This window comes from Strigops habroptila, chromosome 7 (genome assembly GCF_004027225.2).
Source record: "Strigops habroptila isolate Jane chromosome 7, bStrHab1.2.pri, whole genome shotgun sequence".
Classification (NCBI taxonomy): domain Eukaryota; kingdom Metazoa; phylum Chordata; class Aves; order Psittaciformes; family Psittacidae; genus Strigops; species Strigops habroptila.
Genome location: NC_044283.2, coordinates 61,399,944 through 61,426,645, shown reverse-complemented (window position 1 = coordinate 61,426,645; position 26,702 = coordinate 61,399,944). Strand labels below are relative to the sequence as shown.

At 35.0% G+C, this 26,702-nt stretch overlaps 1 protein-coding gene across 4 annotated transcripts in view; it reads right to left on the bottom strand.

Moving 5' to 3' along the window:
- The window catches only part of LRBA (LPS responsive beige-like anchor protein), a 395,208-nt gene that overhangs the window by 265,599 nt on the left and 102,907 nt on the right, over positions 1-26,702 (bottom strand). For 3 of the 4 annotated variants that reach the window (XM_030491547.1, XM_030491551.1, XM_030491548.1), the window contains 4 exons: positions 24,993-25,071; positions 24,623-24,756; positions 22,453-22,514; positions 2,834-2,898 (listed from right to left, as the gene is read on the bottom strand). In XM_030491547.1, the coding sequence (XP_030347407.1) occupies positions 2,834-2,898; positions 22,453-22,514; positions 24,623-24,756; positions 24,993-25,071 (340 nt within the window). The remainder of the gene's footprint in view (positions 1-2,833; positions 2,899-22,452; positions 22,515-24,622; positions 24,757-24,992; positions 25,072-26,702) is intronic. The other variant, XM_030491549.1, reaches the window with a different exon arrangement.

Here is a 26,702-nt window from a genome sequence, read left to right as displayed (position 1 = left end):
GTTGTTTTTTTAGTTTAGGTAGGTTTGTGGTTCTGTATTTTCACATACATGTTTTCACGCTCTCTCCTATTTAGACATTATTTTTTTTTCAGTTCAAGATTCAAAATTTCACTGGGCACAAACAAATCAATTCTGCTCTACATGTGCAGTGGACCTGATATTATCTGGAAAGCCTGGAAGCAACTCTATGTGTAACACATTAGTTACTTGTGAACACGAAATTCAGACCAACACATTCTGAATGCAGCACACACATTGTAGATCTTATGAGTCCCAGAGGCAAACTTTCTGCACATAATTTCTGTCCAGGAAATCCTAGCCAAAACACAGCAAGCCTAAACATAAAACTTTCAACTGCTGTGAGAGAGAGAGAGGTACATTCATACCTTTCACATAAACGTAAAAAATACATTTGAAAGCAAGTATAAGGAGATTTAGATCTCTTCTTCTAGATCTCTTTGTAAAAGATTTTTCAGTCGTCTTATTTGCCTGATAAACAAAAATAATAGAACACACTTCAAACTGGAATATCCTCTGGGACGGTTAGTCAAAAAAAACCCCTAGTAATAAACACTGGGAATAAAACCCTGGTTTACAAAGGTTATAGGATGACCAAGACCTCCTCCACCAAGGCAGCAGACAACAGCAATTCTGTGATTCCAGAAATTCTAGGTACTTCTTCCAGTCCTTAATTTTATTTTATTTACTCTAATACTCCACATGTGGTGGTACCCCACAGACATCCTCCCTTACTTGCTGAAATCAGTTCTGTCTTTTGTACAACTACCTTGTCTTCTTTTCTTTCATACTTACAGAATGAATTTATAAATTCAAGTTTATTATAAAGTTATGCAGTTAACATCTAAATCATTATCATCCAGCTATTTCCATTTTTAAGTTTTAATGAAAACATTTCAGCTTTTGGAGTTTTTAAGATTATAATGTTATGGCAAAAATACATAAAACAATAGCAAATATAACAAACTACAAGGCCTGAAATGTTTTAGTGTGAGTGGTAGTATATGTGCAAGCTGCATAAAGAGAAGAAAAGAGTACTTCTGGAATATAAGTTCATGTCATATAAAGGATAATAGTTTCATTTTAGTGAATGCTGAAAAGCCACAAAGCACTGCAATGACCAATTCGGCAATAACTTTAAAGGTTCCCATGAACAACAGTGGAGGGAAATAGAGACAGGTAAAAGGAGACATTTTTAAGAAATTAATCCCCTCTCCTTTCCCTCATAATGAAAGTTATGTTCCCACTTTTTTAAAAAATAACTCTGCTATGAGCCAGAAATGAAATGAAGTAACAATTACTTAGATATTTTCTGCTAACCAAAACCACACTTCTCAGTCTTCAAGGGATCATTTGTCCCTGAGACAACCACTCTGCTAAGGCCAGACTCTAAGTTATTGATGTTGTTTATGGAGGTGGGGGAGTGATTCCATCTGTCTGTGATGGGCACTGCAGGTTTTTAAAAAGAAAATAGTCAATTCCAAACAGTTTACTGATAGAATGCTCTCTGAAAGCTTGACCTGGACAAGCTGAATAACTGCTAGGTAACTGCTACTTACAACTTGGTCTCAGAAACTGATTTGTTCATGATAATCATCTTACACAGATGAACCATACGTTGTGGTTTACATGTGTGTGGGATCTCTATGTTATCTATGCTAATAAAACATTAATCAAGGGCCAAATTTATAGCAGGCACTTTGTAAGTAAGGTCAAGACAGGTCAGACTCACATAATAGGAAACAACTACAGGCTAGATCTTAACACTGTAACTGAACACCCTTGTTACTTTACCTTGGCCCTTGGGATCAAGACTAGTAGCAAAATGTTTTTTTCTCCCTCAGAATGGTGTTTCCCTCACCATAAACTGAAATATGACCATTAAAATGGTCATTATTTTTATCTATCTTGAGAACGTTTACACATTTTAAAAGTAAAAATCTGAAATAGCCATTCTCCCCTACTCCTATAATGGTAAAAAAAAATATATATATTTTTATAGCATTTTAATTTATGTGATAAACTATTTTAACTCAGCAGCTGTCATAATCCTGTAAAATTTATTTTCTATTGGGATTCTTACTAGCTCAAGTTACTCAATAACAGAATTTAGGTTTAGATAAATGGCATTTCTTATAATACTCCTTAGGTAATGCATTAAGACATCTTAAAAAAAATCCTTTAGAAAAAGGTAAATATTGCTCTTAGTCTGCCTCAACAATCGATTCCCAACGAAGAAAATATTGATGGTTCTGAATAGTCACTACAAGTCAAAGAGCATGGCCTCATCACCTGCTCTGTCATTTTCTATACATTCCAGTAATATACATATATAGTTGCAGACAGAATATTAAACTAATAGGTAATATTAACAGATTTTTTTTTTTTCCCTTAAAGGGACTCCCCTTCTATTTTATGGTAGATAGGAAATAAATGAGCAAACTGGAATCTAATTTTTGAGACAGAGGCTTATCTTACAGTTCCTAGCTATAATGTCTTCCAAATATCAATTCCCTTCCTGAAGAGATTAGCTGAATACAAATTATAATTTCAATGTTAACCAGTGCACAAGGACAGGAAAAGAGCAAATCCACGACACACCAATAAGTGAAATATTTAATGAAACTAAACAGCATTCAGATTCTGCAAAATCCCATACTCAGAACTGAACTGAAGTATTAAAGAAAGTGAAATTATGCTTGTAAAACTCAAATTAAATGACACAAAAAGGCGTAAGAAAAACTCTTACAAATGTTTCAAGCCACACAACTTCTTGAAGGCTAACACAGAGGTGCTATCAAATATTGTGACTTACCTTCCTTCATTGACAAGTTCAATAAAGGCAAGGCCAGCATTCTTTTGTATAGAGTTCTGCCACTCCTGGGAAAAAAACAAGAGAAAACTGGTCATATAAAAACGAAACTAAGAAAAAACATTTTCAACTACAAAGTTATGCACTTTCTTTTCAATCTTTGCAACTTACACCACTATCAGTAAATGTACAAAGCATGAATTCTGTGCTAATCAAGAAGGAAACATTGCCAGCATGAAGAAGCAGAACTGTATCATTTACTCAAAATCATATTCTGTCAAGGGGAGAAGGAAATACAAGAACATCCCACAAACAACTACACCATTTTCTTTTGCTGTGTTATGTAGTAATTCTGATTGCTTTTTGCCTTATTGAACTTTGACAATGCTAGAAACAAACTGTTTCATGTTAATGCAAGGCTCATTCTTTACACACAAATTTCTCTTACAGCTTAATGTCTGGTTAACATATATGCTGATAATAATCCTCACTTCAGCATTGCATAGTCACCTCTATTCAAAACAATCTGCTAATAATCCAGATATTGCATCATTAACACACAGCAAATTTCAAAACAACTTTTAACACTTTGAATTTTTAAAACACTGAAGTAAAGGTAATGGCAGACACATGAGCACTGCACAGTTTCTTACATCCAATTGGCTCCTGAATTAAAGCAGAATTCTAAACCTCAAATATGTAGGCAGGTTTTGCCTGACTCCAAGAAGAGACACAGTGGAAAGAAACCAACACAGATGACCTATCACTGGGGCTTGCTTCCCCGATTTGAAAGCTGACGAGAAAACAGAACTGGTTAACAAAAACACCAAGATTTTTTTAATTCTAGACTCAATAGGAACAAGTTGACAGAGCTAAAATTTAGGGTTGTAAATGTGTGAACCTTATATTTTGGGAAATGTGGAGGCATTTGGATAGAACAGGCCAAATACAACTCTTGGTTTAAACTCTACAACTCTTCTAAACTAATACAAAAGACTGATTCTGCAGCAGACAGACACTTGAGTTTCATATGCTTTTCCACATCAGTTTCTTTGATTTTTTTCAGTTTGTGTTGTATGATATAATAATTTTAATGATTATTCACATTGCTACTTATATCACTGTGGTTCTCATCCAAAATCTCATCAGCTCCAAAACAGGGAAAAAGGGCAAAACTGTAAATATCTCTTACACAAATTTCAGATTGCTTACGATTTTCTGATTATAGAAGTTGTTAATACCCAGTGTCAGAGTACATTTTTTGCAGCTCAGTGATGCAGAATTACCTCTCAGTCAGTGACACAAAGGTTTGATGAGATATACACAAAAGCCACTAGAACAATGTTGTTTCTTTACAGTTTAAATCCTGCTCCCCAAGCCCTTCCCCTCAAAAAAAAATCCCAAACAAACAAAAAAAAGAGATTTCCAGATTTCAAACACAGTGGAGAGATTGCAACTCTTGGCCTTGATATGTTCCAGGCACAACTTATTCTTTAAACTTATGTTTTCAAGTTGCAATGATTTTTAAGTAGTCAGAATTAAGAGTGGAGTAAGGGGAATTTGTGATTTATTATTCATCATGAATTATAAATGTATTTAATTATTTTTTATACAACCACATTATATGCATTAATAAACCAGCACCATGCTAAGCACCAGCTAAGTTCCATTTACATATTATCAGGTATGGGGTCTTGGGGTTTTTTTGAGGTTACATAAAGTAGCATCATTGGCCTTTGTTGTAACATATATCTTATTAGTATTTCTTCCACCATCCTTCCTCCCAGTTTTTCTCTACTGCCCTCTTACAGCCACCATTACATGGCTTCATGTTAGTCTGTAAGCTGTCTGAAATAGCTTTAAGCATTTACTCTTCTTTTTTTAAAAAAGCCTTTTAGCTGCTAATATTTCAAATAGCATATGCAACTAATCCTCGTAAGTTTTTTAAACGTAATATAAAGTTGTAAACATGATATTTTTGTATCTTCATATGATAATTGAAACTATTCTGTTAGCTTAAATGAGCGAAAGCTCAAGCAAAGCAAAATAATTTTTTCCATTTATGACACTGTCCATCTGTTGCTCTGCTCTTTAAAAGAGCTCATTACAATACGTGAAAATTTAATTGGTGAAGATGGAGGTTGCCAAAAGTGAAAAGAAAGTGCATTTATCATGATACTTTTCAGCATTTTTCTCCACATCAGACATCATCAAAGGAGGCATTAGTCTAAACAATTTCATAAATCACAGCTGAACACACCCTAAAGCTAATTTTAATAGTTGAAAGAAAAGACTAATGGTCATCTTTCATGATCCATTCAATATTTCCCCACAGTACATATTCTCTCTCAAACAATTACACTTAGTATGCATATTGCATTATTATATCAACATCTTAGTTATCCATCTCCCTAAGGTATCAGGGAAAAAACACGTTAAAAGCCTCAAACTCAACCACTAATGCAACTAAATAACTACAAAACACACTTCAGCACTTTCCTAAGGAAGGACTGTAAGGGAAGATCAACAAAGTCAATATTTTCATACCTGTTCTAAGCTGTACTTAATTGACCATCATTTCCTACAGTTATAAATGTTTAGTAACTGAGACATAACCTACTTTTAATGCTTTTGGTCACTGTACACTCAACAGTGAAGCACAAAAAAAACCCCTGGAAGCTCTGAACACTATTCACTAATATCTGTAACAAAAAACAACCATTACAAGGACACAAACAAGAAATCACACTTTATTCTAATACTATGTCTGATGTGGAAATTTCCCAGCTCATTATTGTTTCACCTACTTCCTTAAGGGAATCTGTAAACACTGCAATAAATACTTTAGATAAAATGCCAGTACTATACCCTTTTCTACAATCGTCCTTCAAATCTCATCTGAATTATAATTTGGTATTGAATAACACATTACATTTCCTGTAGCTACAGCACAACTCTGCTATAAGCAAAATTATATACCAGTTCTCTAGAGCACCAATTTTATATCAACAAGTTTCATTAACACATTCTTACTGAGTGCCCAAGGATCATCAAATGCAAACATTAAACATTACTGGTCTTAAACCCCTTCTTTCAGAAACTAATAATCTCCCTCAAGGTTTATCTCATGACCTACTGTTGTCCCATTTGAGTCAGGTTGGGTTTATTTAATTAATTCTAACTAGTGATCAGTCGTATGACAGTACCAAATGCTCTAATAAAACCCATAAATTACTCCATTTCCTTTGTGTAGGAAATACATTTTGGCCAAAGACCACAACATGCATTAGATCGTAACCAACAATGAGATTAGTCTAGCAAAACAATCTTTAGTAATTCTATATCCCATTGTATTTCCTTTCAGGTACATATGCATGTGTAGTTATCTCAGTCTTCAAATGCATTGAAATGTCTTTTGTACTACGTGATTCTCCAATTTCCTTTCTTGAAAATTAGGTATATCTCTCATCATAAGGCATCATCAGATAAGTGGAGTTCTTGAAAAATTCTGCATTGAATTTGAATTTCCCAGTGTCAATTCTATTGATCAGTCATTTTCCTCCATTTGTTATCGGTTCCCTACTTATTCTGAATATCCTTGTTCAGATCCAATACTTCAGGAGCTTCTTATTTACCAGGACAGGCCTGCCCAAAAGCCTTTTCTTAAAGCAGCAGCTCGTAGGAGCCAGCTTCAAACCAAAGAAATGCAGGTGGTTCTTTATACAGTGCATTACACATCAGTGGAATCTATCGTCAAAGGATGATGTGGTGACTAAAAGTTCAACGGGATCAAGAGGAGACTGTACATGTACATGGAAGGAAAATACACTGATACTGACTAAGTAACACAGAAACTACATCCAATTCATAAAATAACCCAAGCTGAAAATAGCTGGAGTGGAAGGGTATCATACAGGCTTGTTTTATTTTATTCTTCAGCATCTCTTTGTGTCTATAGTTGGAGATACAACAACAAGCAAGGTGGAGCCTTTATCTAACCCAATATAGGCATTCCTAAACTCAAGTCACTCAAACGCCAAGAAAATTTTGTTGGTAAACATTTTTGCTGGTTTGTAATCTGAAGTGCTTGCCTGTAGGCAGCAAAAGGACACACCCCTCCTCGCTTGTGCATTTCTAGGAAAAAAAATATAATCATATTTCAAACAATTAACACAAAATATGTAGTCTTCAAGCTACATTTTGCTATTTGCAAAACCAATCTGTCAACTGGCCTGATGGCTAAACAATTAAATGTGGATCTTTAACGGAATATTTAAAACATTTCCAATTGATGAAAATGGCTTTATTTTCAATTGTAGGGAACTGCACTGCTACTTTCATTCATATATACATACACATGCATGATCCTTAGTAATTCATTTTTCTCTGAAAGTTAAAAAAATATCCTTACAAGGTCAACATATTCCACAATTAAGAAACATATCTATCAGTTGAAATACACACTCATAAGCAAGCAAAAAAGAACCAGTTCTTTGCTAATCTGTCCTTCCCATAAAGCTCGTGGAGTTTTAATAATTTATTTTGGTTATGAAACAGAAGAGAAGGATGACTTTGATACTGACAACTATGAATGGAGCATGAAGGAGCACAGTGGGAAAATGTGTTAACATATGACTAAGAGACATATTATATCCTAGAGTAAAGGTCAAATCTGCATGAAAAACTTGTTCATAGAGAGATATACTAATCTTTAAGTGCCTAAAGTAAACTATCAAGAACTTTTCAGCAGTGTTTGCACTTGGTGTCAGCACTCTCTCAGCACCACATCCACTACAGGCTTGAATGAACATCTAGTGAAAAATAGATTATATCTCAGCTGAGTTCTTCATAATTAAAAAAAAAAAAAACAACCCACGTTAGACTGCATGTTACGCAGAATCTCTGCAAACATAAATTCCTTTTAAAGAGTTGAATCATGCTTAGTTTATTCTACAAAGCTCCATTGAAAAAAATTAAAACCAACATGGAATTGTGGGAAATAATATCTAGAAACACAATGCAGCAATTTAATATCAAAATTAGCACAGGCTAAGTAGTATATGAAACAAAAATTTTGCAAGGATGTGAAACTTTAATATATGAGTAACATGAAAACACATTTGGAGACAAAGCTGTTTAGTATATACACAGTCATACCTGGATGCTAAAATAAAATTTACAAAACATAAATCAATAATGGAAGAACGATCAGAAATTGACTAAGAAAAAAAATCATTTTGATAATTATATACATGGTCCTTTCTCTACGGAAGAACATCACTGTTGCTGAATCTTGATGCAAAGAGCCAGCTAACAAAAACATTTACTACTATCCTAAAAATTCAGAACAGCTTGTCTAGGGAAAACTTATCAAACAGGCTTGAATTTATTGAAATTTCAACAATGGATACTATTCCACACTAAACAATGGCTTGTCTATGAAAGCTTCAACATGGCATGTATGTAACAAGTCAAGCTATATCACTAATCAATACAGAGGTTTTGATTTCAATAAGGGTGATAAAAATTACTCTAACCCTGGCCAGCTACAAGTTCTCAACAGATGATCATCATTAGGCCTCTATCAGGGTTCCACATACTCAGGCTATACAAATGTGTCCTATTAGTACATGGTCTGTCTGTTTGGCAACTCCAGTCTTAAGACAAATGGCAGCTGCTGCCCTTCAAGGTCTGAAGTCAAGTCCTCAGGGAATCTAAAAGCCCAACTGGAAAAATCAAGGCCTATTCATTAGAGACTGCTCCAGGGGAAACTTGCAAGGCTGCCATTAGAACTATATAAAAGAGCTAATTATTTTTATAAGACTTTTAAACTATCAAACACACTCAGTTACAATAAAAAGTATTTACTGCTGGCATTCCATTAAAATGACATTGCTTTTTGTCAAAAAATCAGCTAGTGACGGTACACAACCAAAGTCTTTGTATTAAAAATTTTAATGAGTCTTCTAGGAGAAAGTTGTGTAAAAATTAACTAGATGAGATAGCTTCTCAAGTGGACGTATAACATCAAGCATGCTATTGCAGGAAAATATTCCAAACACACTCACATCAAACTAAATAATGAACTATAAAGCTGGGCTGAGATTGTGCGTGTGTGACTATATACCCCTGAAAAGGACAAGAAAGTCAAAAAAAACACATGCTCAGCATTGCAAAACTGCCTGAAAAGAACACATAGCATTCTTGTTTCAAACCTATGCTGTTAACCAGAAACTGAAAATGCTGTAGTACACCAGTGTATTGATAAAAGGCACATGGCCCAGCTGGTATCAAACACCAAGACCGAGCAGAAAAAAATTAAAACCAAAAGCCTTTCAGTATTTTTTCCTCTGATAAAACACAGAAACAAAGATTATAACAATGATAGCTACTTTCATAAAATATACTCTGGGGAAGAGCTGGAACATGATTTTTTTATTCCTAACCACAAAATTGTTTACCATTTTAACTATGAAACAGAATAAAAGTTTCTTATACTGAAGTATTTTTCCAGCTGCACTGCATGACAACACTGTATTGAATTCTAATGGTCTAACAGATCACTGCTATGGAGTATTTATTACACAGTATTTATTACAAAACTTTTAGAAGTGCTATATGAAATTCATTAGTGTTCCTTAATCAATTCTTGGATCAACATGCACATTAGCTTCCGACAGCCTAACTCAAAAAAGCAATCACAACCCTAGTCCTTATGTAAAAGGACGACAGAAAGAAGCTATGTTACACCAGTTTAAAAGAATGAAAATGTAAAGAAAACAGATTAGGAGTGATTTATATCAATGTCTAGTGCTGAAGTTAATTACAACTAACCTAATAAAATAGTGCCTTTATTATTGTACAGCAAGTAATAACCTTAGACTCAGAAAACAGAACTCTTTGCTGACTTTTGCATGCTCAATTCCACAGCACACTACATGAAGAATTAAAGAAGCAGTAAATAAGCCATAAGGAAACAGCAGGTTTTTAACTAAAAGCAGAAGACTCCCCTGCTGTTTAACCATTTGGGATATTCCATGTAAACAGAGCTTCCTATAAACTGGTATTATGTTGTTAGTGGTAAATGCCTAAAACTACCTTATAATGAGAGTTTAATTTCAATACCTAAAAGTTTGAGCTCAAGTCACAATAAGCTTTTATCGATTCTGAAAATAAATCATACATACATACAGCTGAAGTAGTTTGCATACTTAAGTATTACATAGTTCAGTGAAATACTAAATAAAAAACTGTCAGCTTGTCAATGACTTATGCCATGAGATTACTCTCAGACAACTACTGTCTTCTCCACAAACTAAGCAAATCTATCCTAAACCATACGGTATTATGAAAGCTACACTACATAAAATGTTACAGCACATACAACCTTCAACAACTATATAAAGCCAGAAAATCTTGACAGAGGCTGTAGTTGTCATATTTTATGGTGATACAAAATTTCCTTAAAACAGGATTTTAATAATAAAAGAAAACTTAAATCACATAATCCAAAAGTTCATGTAAAATATGAAAATACCACTGTCTGCAATCAGAAAGGTCATATCAAATTATGAAAATATCACTCACCGCATAAATAAAATGCTATCAGTAATAACTAGCACAGCATAAGAGCTGCATAAAAATCAAACATTTTATCTGGTATCAAAAAAGCATGACCATGTATATGAAAAACATTCATTACACGCCTCTTATAGAGGTTTAACTCATGACCTGATGAATAAAATTTTGCCCCTAGAATCAATGTCAGATTAAGATGAAACAGATAAATTTATGTTAAACTGCAGTTCATTTACAATTCCAGTACAGCCAGTTCATTTACAGTCCCAGTATAGCCACAAACTGTAGAACAGGGAAAAACTGAATGAGTGGATCACTGATTTCAGGTCCTGATGTAGGAAGCAATTTGCCTGGGCAGCCTCTCCCTTTCTCTCTCCCACTGGCAGGCTGTTGCCATGACTCCTCATGAAACGAAATCAGGGGTCAGGTTTGAGTTCATCTAGCAGCAAACCTTTTCCACCACAGTTTCCTCTTCAGGTTCTTTAACCATCGCCTATTTTCAATGCTGAGATGAAAGACAGTAGCTTCAGGAAGAATAGGAACAGAAATCTTAAACATTAATTGAGAAACCAAAGTACCAAGTGGTTCTGTAAATATGCAGCCATGGGAAGCAAGAAACTAAATGTCAAAAGAGATGAGTCAGAAAAACAGAAGTGAAGAAAAGGGACAACGTAAGATGAACAAAGGGAAGAGATCCAAATAATCAAGTTGCAGTGCCAGCGTCGTTTTTATGTAGAAAGAAAAACAAACTGAGGAATAGCAGGAGTATAAAGCAACTGCCCCAACTTCAGTGCTTTTTTGTTTAACTGTGATTTTAAATTGAGATTTTGTAAAACCACTGTACGGAAAAAACTGTCTTCAAAGGTAGACTACTAATTATAAGGACAAGAAAATCACAGCATTCTCATTGCTGCGCAGTTGCACTAGTAGTGAGAGACTGATTCCACCGGTAGCAACATTCATCATCACCACCACCAAACAGGAGCAACCTTCCTGCTCAATGTCTGATTAAATAAATTTAATAAAAACCTCAACAATATCCACAGTGAATACTATTTTGGAACTAAAAGCCCCTTTGTATTACCCTTTTCCCAAATGTAGCTTTGCTTCAATTTCAACTCTCATAATGAATGCATGCAAACTATGAACAAGATTCCTGCTATCATTGTACCTTTGAGGGAATGAAACCAAAGTATGTAAACCAATCCCGCCTCTTCGCTTTAAAGACAGAATATCCAAACCCGTCCCTTATCATTCCCTCGGTAATCCTATCCCAACGCAGATCTTTAAAGAAAAGATTTAGAGAAAAGGAAACTAAATCAACTCCCCCCCCCCCCCCCCAAAAAAAAAAAGGCAGAAAGCCTAAAAGGCAGGAAGCCTAAAATGTGTCTCTTCCATTACACTCTGCTTGCATACTTGCATACTACATTCTCTTCCTCATCCTACATCTGTTATCTTCATTTAGATTAAAATATTCTGGGTATCCATTATTCTGCTGTTATGTGACAGCAGGCAACACAGGATTCTATTGTCATCTGCCTCTGTACGTTGCCACAATAAACATTATAAACAATAATTTTCTGCTCCTTTCACCACAAATCCTCCCCCCTGCACTCACCAAGCAAATTTTCCAGAAAAGGAGAAAAATAACCACTTCTGGATTAAACAGAAATAGAAATAAATGTCTTCATAAATATTCAGAGATTACTGGAAAATCCAGCTGATTCTTGTGAATCAAATTTGACTCAGAACTAGGATATAACACCTAACAGACAGATACCTCAATATCATATTGATTGCTGCATAATATGAATTATGAGGTTTTTCACTTAAACAAGTGATCTTACAATATTTATTGAAAGATTAGTGCACCATCATCTTCAATGAGACAGATGTTTTACCAGTTGCAGAGATATATAAAAAGGTACAGATGAGTACAAATAAGACTAAAGGTTAAACAATAAACTGAACAGCACCACTATGCAAAGCTTCTCTGACAGGAATAAGTAAACAGTACTGCTTCCCAAATCATGTGTTTCTTAAGCAGTTTTGCTTGGAAACAGAGACACATTATTTGGTTTATTAACATGAACAAAAATGTTCACATACTTGTAATTAGTATAAAGTCGGTAACAAGCGTTGCTGCTCACTGAACTTTCCATAATCTCATACCCCTCCCCTCCACTAAACCTCTTTCCATAGTCTCAAATTAAACAGACTAGCTGTAAAACAGCAGGGTGTCAAATTAAAGCACACTTTATTTTCAGAGGTCTCCACACTTCGCGGCTGACTTCCTGTCAGGAAGAGTTCCATTTCAGTGCAGAGCCCCATCAGCAGGGAGCTCACAGAATTAAGTGCCAGTTGATATTACTTTGTTTTGCATTTACCACCCATGAGAATATTGTTCAAAGATCTAGTTATAAAGTCAGCATGGTATCATCCTTCTGACTAGACTGCCAAGCCACAGGGTGTGCTCTCACTGCACAAAACTCACCTTAAATGGTGGTGTTTTTTTAAGTCCTAGTGTGCTGGTGAAGCAACAGGATGCCTTATTTCTTCAGAAAAGTCTTGCTTCTGTAGCTAAATTATGTTCCCTTAGTTTTGAACATCTGCAGCACTGCACATTAATGGAAATGAAGCTGTCCTGTTCCCCTATCACACCCCCAAGATTCACATTTAAATTTGACAATCCACTCTCATCTCTAAACACAAAAATTTATATATCAATCATACAAATTTCTCAACAACACAGTTTTAAAGGCTAATATTTTTAGCTGTAGTGAGCATGTGTTCCATTAAACTCACACCAACAAGATGTCCTAGATTCCTGACCAAATTCAAGTAATTTTCATTTCATAAGATAATTTTTCTTAGTAAGAGCCTATAATATCCAAAAAGCCTACAGAACAACCACTAAAGATTGTATTTAAAAAAAAAGAAAATCAGGGAGGGAAAAATCCTCATTTCCCCCCCAAAACTTAACTGCAGGCAACAATTCTATTTTAGTAAGATGATGTCAGGAAAGTTTACCTCTATTCACTCCACTGTGGCAAACTTTTTCTAAGAACGGCTTTGTGGTATTTAACCCTATATTTTGCCCATTCCTCAATCCAAAGTCTATGAGTCATGTTGATTTCTCCAAGCGTACTGTCCCAAGAAACAATGCGTCATATCAGTCCACAGCAAAATATCATGGCTTTACCACACCTATCCACTTGTACTTCTCTACACACCTCTACACATAGCACCCATCCCAATTTCTTTACATATAATATTTTAATTTATTTTTGTTCGAACCCACAAAGCCCACATTTCTCTTCAGAAAACAGCTGTATGGTATACACCAACAAACACTGCTTCTTTCACACTACTTTTTTCAGTTTGCAGCTGAAGCTGATATAGCTTGCTTTTATTGAACACTTCAAAATACAGTGGCTGCAGACTGCAGTGGGCATTTTTCAGTGGGTCAAACGTACGCCTAGATAAAACAAGCCATTTCTATCACTTTGACAATTATTTATACCTAATACACAGAAAAACCAACCCTATTTATTAAAAGTATAATATATCAGATATGCTTCTGGTTTTCTCATACTAAATGTAACACATCATAGTTTGTGCTCGTCATAAAATCCCGCATCATACATTTCATCTCCAAACTGGGGAGTGAGAAAACCTTTAAAATATCCTCCTAGACTAAGAATTAAGGAAACATACAAGGAGATAAAGCCAAAGTACTAGCTCACACATTTTAACTACTATGACCGCTACCTGTCAGGATATAAGCATCAAGCGCTTATTGCATCATTAAGTCAAGAAAAGGTCACTTATTATGCATACAGTCTTGGCAAACCATTCCCAATACATTCCAATCTATTTCCACACATAAGGCAAAGCAGAGTTTAAGTTATAAATTTCTTTGATTTTTACTACTAAACAAACCATCAATATACATCCACTTCATAGACTCACACAAGAAACAGTGTTCTATTACAATTTATTTGTTTTAAATTTAGCCGCTGATGGACACGGATGTTTTAAATTCCCTATTTGTAGGCCATACTAATTGTAAACAAGGCGCATTATTCCTGAAGCCAACAACTATGCCTTAGAGAAAAGACAGAGTTCGCACATATAAGTGTAGCAAACTAAAGCAGGATCTGAGAAGTGTGAGCCTTAGTGATTATTATGAAGAATAATAGTTTCAAAGAAATTCCTATTTAAACATGTTAGAGTTCTCTCAAAGCAATTCCATGCAATTCAACAGGTTAAATATTGCAGGAAATTATAGGCAATTAAACTTTCAAACAATTGAGAAAGCAACAGGAAATCAAAGCAGGAATGACATTACAACAGACAAATTTTATACTACCCTGAAGTTTCACACAGAATGTATTACAATAATCTAGGTCTGGAGAGTCAAAATCTATATACTGCTAAAGTCAAAGGGAAAAAAATATACACAGTTAATTTAAAATACCATTTCAACATACTCTGGTTCAAAGGAAAGGTTTTCCCAGCTGTTTCCATTTATTTCAATCTTATCTGAATTGCACTTCCAGTTATCTACCAAACTCTTCTCCAGTTTCAAACACTTAGAACATACAACATAGTTCAATGAAGCAAGCAGCAAAATATCCATAGCACAAAGTAATCCATTTGTAATTATCCCAAGTACTCTGCTCAGTGACATATACCCAACATGAAAGTTGTCAATACACATTTTGAGCACCCAAAGGGAGATCATCAGAGATGGAGGAAAAACTCCCTCTTGGGAAAGAAAGAAGCCACACTATGCGTAAAAAAACCCAGATATATCAAGCATAACAGAGAATCCAAGTGACCCAGACAACAGATTTGATAATTTGATTAACCTTCTGTTTTGTTAGAAAGAAAATAACTGACAATATAGTATCTAATATACAAGCACCAAAGGACAGCATCTAAGGAGCCTGGATTCCACAGCCAGTGCCACCCCACACCTTCCAAAAGAGCTTTCATTTAATTTCTCCAGAGTTAATGCCACTGACCACCAGCCAGTCTGCACACTGTGCTGATATCAAGTGCCTTGCAATGCAGGAAAATGCAGAAGCCGTAAACTTTATCCTCAAGACCTTACAGAAAAGAACTGATGTCTTCATATATCACCGCCAAAGAAGGAAATTGCAATTGAGGACAACACAAATGAATCACAATGTTGCTTTTATAAATTGAGAGAGCTTAATTTCTTTCCACATGCCTGGTAAATTTCCTTAAGCTTCATGACTACTAGTTACTTTGGGAGGATATGTTGAAATTTTTCCTTCAACAGATTATTCTACTTAGTGATAACAAGAAGTATTACCTGAAACATTATTTGAAACTTAAGTCTCTTCTACCCCAGGAGAGCACTTTGATAGCATTGTTCCTGGCTACTGTGGGATCTACTTTCTCACTTTGACCACAGTCTCCATCCTCCAAAACTCAGTCATTATAGATGAAAATATACATTACAGGGGAAAAAGAATAACGGGAATTTTTGAAGAGGAAATATTTTGTCATGTAAAATTAGTTCACTGAAAATATCCCGAAGCAGCACTGTAAATAAAGCTCAACAGAGATTTCTCAACTACTTTCCATCCAATTGCATCTTAAATAAGAATAGGATAAGAATCTCCCGTTTTGTGTAACAGCTACAAGAGCCATGCGATATTTGTTATAAAATTGCACTAAGAGTATTCCTACTACTGCCTGCATAACAATTAATAACATGCTTAGCAATCCCATGTTTTCAAATGTTAAGATTTACATGGTTTTATTATATGCCTAGCTTCAGATTCTAAATAAACCATACCAGAGTTAAATGATCTCGAATACTCTCAGTTCCTTCAACAGCCACCTCATCTCTACAATAAGTTGGCTGGCAGATATTCTTCCAAACTTCAAGTTCTTCAAAAGAGCATAAGGGGGGAAAAAAAAGTACACTAAGAAGTCTCTGGCACACCTGCAGGCCAAGTGTTTCTGTGCATCTCAACACAATGTCTTCATACTAAACCAGAAACACCGAATACTTCATAACATTGCACAGAAAGCTAGCAATACAAGGCAAACACTTATGCGCATGATCCGTGCAATATCTTCCCCCAAACATAACAATTTGGACTTTGGGAAGTTATTTGTTAAGATCTAAATCATTTTCATTTGCCTAATAAAGTTATGTTTCTAATCATTTTATCACAAAAGCCATCTATTACTAAAATATTTACGGTTTGGGTTTTTTTTTTTTTTTGAAACTCACATACAGCCACATTCATTTTTGGTAAATACAAAGATCCTATTACCACAAGTTCACACTGTGTGAAAAAAAAAACAACTTCCAACTCCTGAAAAATGGCTTTTAAAAGAAAATTAGAACATGCCTTAAAATTGATAGAAATTCATATGGCATCTTACCAAATCCCTACATAATCTGTCCTCTGCACCAAAACGTATACGTTACTTAGATCACGGATCTAAAGGATTATTAGATCCCATTTCAAATTATTTTCAGCTCTTAGAACACAAAGGGATTAGATGAAAAAATATTATCTTAAGCAAAATGATCATCATCTAACACTTGGGGCACATAAAAAGTACGCAAACAGCATTGTTTCTCTTCATATCTAAACCAGGATACTGTTAAAGAGTTTTGGTGCTTCTGTTGAGTTAGCTGCCATGATATCATAGTGACATAGCTCTTTAGATAACCTATATCCAATTCAATTAAAACTTCATAGCGATCACTATAGTTATCCATCACATCAAATTGCACTTAAAAGGAAATTAGGAATCAGTGCAGATCACAGAGCATCAGTATAATGTACTCTCTCTGCAAGTAACAAGCACTGAAACCTAGCCATCTTCTAGGTCAACTAAAATCTCCAAGTAATTCAAAGGCTTACCACATCTTAGAACACGCTGCAGAAATCCATTCCTGAGATAATGAATTTAGATCATTGTTACAAAGTTTTTTCCTGAGCACAGGATACCCAGAAAAGCCTGATGATCCTACTGCATTTTACAAACATTTAAGTACTCAGGTGGAGAGGGGAAGGTGGGTGTGTGCAAAAAATTCTGCTGAAAATCAAAATTTTAACAACCATCCTATTGCTCTTCCTGAGGGAAATTATGCTTATCATATTGTTTGTACATGGTACATGACTGTATGGCCCATGTTGATATTGTTTAAATAATTAAGAATCCTCATTGGGGTAAGAGATATGATGCAACTAAGATACAGCCCATGCGAAAGATGAATACTGACTTTATGAGCAACAGAATCTGTTAGCAAAGGGATTTAGCAGCACATAGAAGAAAGATCATGCTAAAGAAAGACCTTTTGCAAACATTTCACCATTTAGCCAGTGGTAATTGGTTTGGTGAGTTGATTTAGACAAGAAAAGAAATGTTTGCCTACACAGGCAGTAAGACCAACTTTTACAATGTAATTTTTTTGGCTTTACTCCTACTAATCAGCCTCTGCTGTATTTTTAAGATGTGCATGCACTGCCTTGGATCATGCTTTTCTCTCCACAAAATAACTCCAAAAACTATCAGCACAACACATGACATATTCAACTGTAATCATATTTCACTGGGCCATATGAACAGACGTTATCATGAAAAAAAAAAAATCTGGAGTATCAGAGTTTATGCTTCCCTCTTCCATTTCCCCATGAAAGACATTATTTATCAAGGTCCTATATAAATCTAACAACTACAGCTATGTAGTTATATTGCAATATATCACATTAATATTTCTAGAAGATAAAATACCTAGAGATTAAACATATTAAAACATTGGTCTTGGTTTGATGTATGCCATCAGCTATCAAGAATGTGCCCTAAATCCCACTGAAACAACAGGGGGCAGAGGAAGGAGGAACCAAGAAGCTTTTGTACCTTGAACTAGCAAGCAGGGTGTATGTGAAGGTAGTGGTGGTGATGGTGTAAGAAAAGTTGTTGAAGTATTCATTAATTTTTAACTGCAAACTCTTGAAAAAATTGGGTGGCATTCCTCCAATTGTAGAAAATTATACAAGAGCTGAATAGTACAGAAGTCGGTTAGTGTAAGTTTATTTCATGGTCTAGAAAATTTAGGTTCAGTAGGAAAAAAAAAGCTCTTAAGTCAAAGACGGATCTGACGAGAACCACCTAATTTGTTCTCTTACACATATTCCACTGACAATTCAGTTGATTTACTACACAAAGAAACATTTTTCAAGTGCTGCAAACTCTGTAAATTCAAAGGCATCAAGGAAAATTATGGAACCTATTTCACCTATTTTTGTATCTTTTCACCTTGGCACTACAGTAATAGGCAAAATGCTTCATGTATGTGAGCAAGGGATAAACGTTTTTATACCTTCATGAGAGAGTAGGGAAGATGACAGTATTTCCCACTCAGTCATGTATTTCAAGGAAACACCTGACAAATGAAAGGAAGCACAGTAGCATATTTGCTTTACGGATAAACATGCATTCAATTCATACATGCCCCTTTGCATTTTAGGGATAGACGGCGAGCCCTTTTAGATGAAAATGCTTTATTCAGGGGTGATATCTCAGTTTCTCCATGCAGAAGCTTGTCTCACAATAGCATATGAACACCTCTAACACCCTGACGTCACTCATTTAAAAGGGGTAATAGACACAGGACTTCTCTCTTTTGGCTGGTTTAATTACCCCAACAGGATGCCAGGCCAGACTAGATGGTGCTTCTAGGTTCACTGTACTGTATGCATTTCTGATAAATGGGAAAAGAATAGATGACCTGGCAGAAGGCTCAGACAATAACATGTGATTTACAGGACATGAATGCAGCTACTATAAGATTTATCTGACAGCCCTCTCCGATAGTGGACTGTTGAGTATCCGATGGAATGATTTCTAGTCTGGAAAGTCTGCTACTGAGTAGCCATACACATTATTTATTTATTAGATGTTTTGGGTTGAAACCATTTTTAAATGATGCACTTCACAATGCTCAGCCATAAATTTAGTTTTAAACCCTAGAAGGGAGGTAGTGTTATTGGAATGTGTGTCAGACTGAATTAGGATGAGCAACACAACGCTTTTATAAAGTGGCCTTGAATGCAATGTCTATTCTTTCAAAAACGATATTAATGTCAAATAAGCGAGAACACTTTGCAGTAATATTAAATGAAAGATTTCTTTATGTTTTGATAGATTTATATAAATGTAAGTATACACAGAGAGATGTCTCAAAATGTTGTGTGTCTATCAAAAAACACAACTATCTTTGTCTTAGAAAAAGCCTTTTGTCTGTATCTCAAACCACCTGTTTCTCCTTTTACCTTGGTTTAAACATTAGGCAATATATAAACATGTAAACACAAAACTAAAACACAAAAGCAATGGTCTTTTTCCATATGCCTAAATACATAAGCTTTAAAGGAGAGAAGAAATTAACCAGGTGTCACAAACAGTTGCACAGAATGTTGTCTTTTGCTTTTTTTTTTTGAATCACTTGACCTGGGAAAGAGCTTTACTTACACCATTTTATGAAAAAGTAGTTGTGAGACATTACTATTCCATTTTGCACTTCTGGTAACGAAAAAAACATATTCCAGCCACAAATCTAAATAAACATCAGAAAAATTTCAGATGTTTCAGAAAAACAATCCAAGTGCTTACATCACATATACAATATTTAAAACAATTTCTGAGAAAGAGGTTATCACAAAAACCACCAAAGATATTAATCAGAGCAATCTTTCAATTTCATAAAATGGTGCCTGACAAATTTGTGAAGTTTTAAATCAAATTTGCAGATCCTTACTTTGTGACTATGCCACATTATTTATGTGATTAAAAACTAGTTTTTGACCTGATCTTTTGATCTTTGGCACTTCATCCTCTCCATCTCCTCTTAAAAATTAATTAAAATTTTAGTGAAAGGATATCACTTCATTTCCCACCGTATCTTGGGGGGTGAGGGGGGAAAGGGAGGGGGGAAGAAGAAAAAAGGAAAAAAGAAAAAAAATCAATCAAGCTCAACCCCATCTCCTCCCTAGTATCTGTAAAATGTCGGCTTGAAATTCAATTTCATATCTCTCTAGCTTTCATGTAGCAAAAAGACAGTTCACTTCTTAACAAAATAAATCACTTTTGTGATTGCCATGCTGACCTCTTTGAATTAGGAAAATTCAAAGTGAAAAATGTAATTATCACCCCAGAACAATCTGTATACATCTGGAGCTAATTTTAGATTCATTTCTCACATCATTTTTCATATTCTGCCAAAAAATTACAGCTGCTATGTAACTTTAAAAAGACTTTGAGGTCTTTGTGACTTTATTGGTTTATTTCTACTGTTTCACAAAGAACAACCCCAGCCCCTGCAAGGAGCACTGCTAAGCAATCACGATAGCCTCAATTTGATTAGATTAGCATTAAGTGGCATTGTGACACATATGACAAATAGATGCATTAGAGCACGTCATTTATTCCTTATCCTTTCCACTTCCCAAAACCAAAGAAGTGACGTACAGTACAGAGCACAACATGATTTTAAAAAAAGATTAGATTACCCTACCAAAAAAGAAGGAAAGGTCAACCACTAATTATTGATACAAGCAACATGGATAACGAAAATTATTTTTTTAAATGGTAATACCAAGCTGTCAGGCACATATTTAATACTCAGATTATTTTTACTCTAACACATTAACAAATGAACAGTAAAATTTGTATATGGATCTCTTGTTAGCGAGGATTCTTTCCTAATTTAAGTCAGCAGCAAGTTCGTATTCTAGAAGTCATGAACAATGTCCACTTCCAGTATTGCCATATGTAAAAAAACCATCTCTAAATTCCAAAAGTTCCATAAGGAATATTAAATTCCTTTCAGGGTAAAAATATATTATATTTTCTGAGGAAGACAGAAAACTAGATGAACAAAGTTCTAGAAACATTCATTAATAACAAGCTCACTAGAAAATATAACTACTCTTCACTAGTTCATTGTAAAATCTATTAGGTGTAATCTCCAGAAGTAATTGTTCTTATTACACTTTATTGACAATGCAGACTATCGATTTTTCACACCTTCTATGATTCTTTCATTTGTATTCATGAAATGTCTATCAGCACACTCTAAATAAATTTGGCAATATAGGCACTAAAACGAATAAATCGATGTGAAGAAACATTAATTTTGCATTATCCTTATTCGTCAGGCAAGCAAACTATAAGGGTTGTAAATGAAGGTCAAAGGTTTTGAAATGGGTCAGAACCCTTGACCTCTAGACCAATACCATTCCCATTAAAAAAGGCTATTTTAAAGTTTTAAGTAGGGGAATTTACTACCAGAAAGGTATCATTTTTAAAACACCAAAAGAGAGGCTCAATAAAAATAGTCTTCCATTTAATTACGAAAAAAGAAAGAAACCCAAAAAGCAATTAATATACCAAGATTTTAAGAATCTTCCTTAGGCTTTGGCACTTTTCTAACCACAGGAACAGACAATTCTCAGGTTCCTAAACATCTAAAATCACTCTGCCTTTAGGAATGCAGAATGGTCCAAACTGCTGACAACCAGGGCTGCTTTCTTATTTTTTTTCTCAAATTCTTAGTACTTGTCAAATCAATTAAGAATGACAGGGTTTCAAAAGTATTTATCAGTTATACACAAAAGGAAAAATTCTGCTCATCCCAGAGGATTCGGCATGCCAAGATGCAGAAATCAATCTGCTTCTTTAACCTTAATATTTTATTGGTCCTATTTTATTTTACATAAATGGCAGCATAGAATTACTTATGAACACCACCATCGGGGTTATGTAGATCTCAATAGTAAGGTAACACCTTACTAAGGGTAAAACCCTTAATATCTTCTCTCTCTGATTGACTAGACACAATTACTAAGAAGTTGGAGGTTTTTAATCAAAAGGCCTTGCACATAACCTTAAATTTCAAGTCAAATTTAAAGTAAAATTTTAACTGTAATTTCCAGTGTGCTCAAAGGTAGCACTTTCAGATAACATTGTTAATTAAACCTCACCTGAGAGCAAAGAAGCATCACCAGCTCCACAACTGAACTGCTAGATTTCATGCACACAAGACCTACAAAAGGAAAAAATGGTATACATAAATGCATGCTTACATGGCACTAGCTGTTAACACAACTGTTCTGAAGTGCAATAGAAGCATTTTGACAAACAAAAGAAAGCTGTAATTCTCATACCACTTCCAGTTTAATTTTGTACTTTATCAGCACAAAATAAAGGTATGCATGTAAAAGGAAGATCATAAATTCCATGCCTTGCATCTAAGATGCAGCTAATAGTAATACATTACCTCCATTATTCAGTTTCATAAATGTTTGTATGTCAAATTGATCAGAAGTGTGGTTAACATATGTTATATTAATCCACTGTATCTACATTTTGCTATTTCTTGAAGGATTGGGTCATTATATATGCAGAGAAGGGAAATGGCTTTATGACCTTTGCTTTCTCCATTGCGCGTTCTCCTTTCAGCCCTCAGCTATCAATCAAGTTTCCATTTTGTTTCATGGCAGCAGACATCCCAAACACTCTTATTAGTACTTTGACCCTTAACCCCACACTAAACCTTAGCAGAAGTGCAAGCAGTAACCTATTATATATTCTCAATTGTTTATAAACTAATTTGACTACTCCTATTATTTGTATTTGCATTTTGTTTTAGGTTTGTCTATATCTGGGATTTAGGCCCCAAAATTAGTTTCATGTGTTTATTTTTGTCTTCCCTATCAAATAAAGCTTTAAGAAAAATCACTTTCCTGTTATTTTTAAATTAATGAAATAAATTTGTTCACAAGGCAGATTCCATTAAAATGTTTGTCAGTTAAAGCAATGTCCATATATATAATCAAAAGTAGAATCCTATCTTTTCCAGTCTTACAGAAGATAATTCACATAATTCTTTCTGCCACCTCTTCCTACTCTAAAAGGTAGGCAAGCTAAATTTCTAAACTAAAAAACTTTCACTCTAGTGAAGTTTAATGAAGTCTCAATTTTGTTATCAGCAGTCTTCAGTAAAACGTTTACTACTGTTCGGTATCTACTTGTGTTTCTGATAACATTAACTGTATTCAGCACTACATACAGGAACTACACATGTCTGTCCTAAGCCATAAAACAAGTAGTTTCAAAAATGTTTTTTAAAAAAGAGCTTTAATTGCCCAGGAAGCAAATAGATCTATTAGTGCAAATACAGCTTGATGTGCAAGCAATCAGCTCAAGTAACCATGAGCTGCTAACACAGGAATGCTTATTACTGGAAGCTGCAACAAGCTCAGGCCCTAATTTAATTCACTGCTTTAACTGGACAAAACTCACAATTTTCACTCTAAAAATCAGTGGACAAAGCAATTTATATGATATAAGCAAACTGTGAGAAAATTGAAAGCTGGTGTTCACTACTAAATTCACAGTGTTCCAATAAAAATGATTTTTTTAAACTGAGGACATTAATGTTTGCATTGCAGAACTGAGCCTCCTTTTTAAACAGAGAGAAACCCACCAGGAGAAAGAAAATTCAATCATCTCAAGCTCAATCATTTTAAGCCAACACCGGAAAGAGTCATGATCTTTGTTTTTGCACCTGAATCTTCACTTTCACAGAAATACCAGAGAATTCTTCTCAATACTGACAATGTAGTCTCTTACCTGTATGACTGCCTTCCAATTAGAAACCAGAAAGACAGAAGCAAATTCACATACAAGAGATAGAACACAACATGCTCTGCTGACTTAGTTCCCAAGTAGCCTTCTGTTGCAGTGGCACAGTAAAACTGTAAAGACTTTGTACTTAACTTTCTAAACTACACTCTATACTTTGTATTGAAGTGTTGATCCTGACACCATGTTTTCAAAACACATTTCATACACCAGCTTCTATGGGACAATTCCCTGGAAGAGCTGGAGAACTAAGGAAGAGACAACAGTTGGTCCCACATAATGAGATATAGGAAAACTATGAGATAAGATGGAGGCAAAGAGGTGGCAGAGATGGCAAAAATGAGGACACAATAACAATTAAAGACAAAAGGAAGGGGAGGCAGTGAAATCCAGCAGAAAGCACCATGTCAGAAGGCAGAAAGAAAGCATCTAAGGCATAAGTTATGTTGGGTCTCCAACATAAACCAAAGCCCACATCAAAAAAACTTCTTTAAAATGGAAACTTACTTGTACCTTCTATCAGCAACTCCTGCCCATGGCTGCCCAAAAGAGTCCGAGAAAGAAAGGGAGCAAAATCCACAAAAATCTCTCTCAGAAGTGGGGCAGCTTTTTCCAAAGCATGTTCAAGCCTGTCTGTAATACTAGTAGAGAGATACATGTGATTAACAAAAAAAGGAAGTTTCTGAAATTTTGTACAAAGGTGTGTAGTCTGTGGCAATATTTAAGTGATATACATGCATATGAAGGAATCGATAATCCTACATTAAGTATTGAACATCAGCAAAATGACATTCTTAAGAGATGCAGAAACAGAAGATGTAGTATCAAAAATGTGAGCCACAGCACAGCTGTTCAGATGTTCAACTGGAGAGGTTACCTCATATTTGAAGCAGAATCCTCAGGCACTGAAGAAACCGTAGGGACAGATGGTAATTTTGAATTAGATGATCCCTTTCCTACAAGAAAAAGTAATAAATAAATTAATTGCATAAGAAAACATGCCAGAGGTTAGACAACTCAACCAGAAACTAAAGCCTAGGGCTCAATCTCTGAAATACCATAGTTTTCAAGTGTGTGTGAAGACTACGTAAACCTTTTCACCTCTTTGTGTCTCAAACTTTTTTTGCTGTAACTCCTATTTACTTACATTCATATTTACCAGGTATGCTATGGACAAACTTTCTACATTTTGCTCTAGCTCAAACAGAAAGTAATTCAAGGAAGCATTGCAGTTTGCTTTGCGAAGCTAGTTAGACTAGACTGCAGTGATTCCTTCTGGCCTTATAAGCCATGAGTCCCTCTGAACAAATTTAAGAACACTTACAACCTTAAGCAGTGAATACAAATAATGTCTTACACCCTTAATACTCTTGTAAGGTACTAATATACACTAATAGTAATATAACTAATATATACTACTATATAGCTAAGTGGTAACATTTTAAAGCATCTCTTTTGATTACTGGAAGTGCTCACCCAATTTCAAGTAACTTGCACAGAAAACCCTTAATTTATTTGTGTAAAATTAAAACATATTTGTGTCAAATTAAAACATATTTGTGTCAAAATGAAGCAGAATACAAAATGAGTGCGTATTTTCAACAATCTGGCTTAAAATTTTGCAACACTGGGACTCTGACAAGGACAGCTATGATAAAATTCTCCATTGCACTGCCAGCATCATTAGCATGATTGCAGTGGTATAACCTCATTTATGACTTATTAACTTTGCCACATCAATTATTCAAAGGTTGATAGGGAAGACTGGGTCATTTATGCACCCTACACTTCAAAAAAAAAAAAAAAAGAAAAAAAAGGAATTGCGTTATGTCAAATTGACACTTCATGGCTTTCATCAGCAGAGTAGGAATCTGTAAATACTAAATTCTGCTGTTCAGTATGTAAAGAGAAATACAACTTCCATACTGCAGTATGGATTGGTATTAGCAATGATGAAGAGGGGGTAAGCAAGACAGCTAGAGATTTTACAGATATTTGCTGCCAGGACAGGAATGGTGACTCACAAATCTTGCCTTGCATTCCAAACTGTAGAGAGGAATGAATCTTAGCAGACAGATTTCTGTGCATTTCCCAGGAGCATGGCTGCTTTTAGTCCATCTGCAATCCTATCTCTTTCCAACCTTAGACCCTGTCCTATTCTCTTTCCTCTCACCTCGCCAGTTTCAGATTGTTTTTCTGCTGGAAAGGGGTAAGGAAAGAAAAAAAAAAATAAAATAAAAGAAAAAGGAAACGAAATGAAAAGAAAAAAGCACGAAAGAAAAGACTTTCATCATTTCAGTTTTCACATCTATCTTAGCAAAGACATGACCCTTCTCAGAACTATAGCTATAGAAAAATTCCTGCACATCCCACCTACACTGGAGTGAGCTCAGTTAAATGCCACCTGTATGGAAATAAGCTGCTAAGATCTCGAAAGTGTCTACCAAAATATGTCAATTGCAACTTTTCAAAGTGTTCTACTAGACTGAAGTTGAATAGATTTGTAAAAAGATAGCGAAGACAAATCCCTGAGATACTAATTTTATTTCTCCTGTCAAATTTCAAACTTCTGCTCCAAAGCACTGGC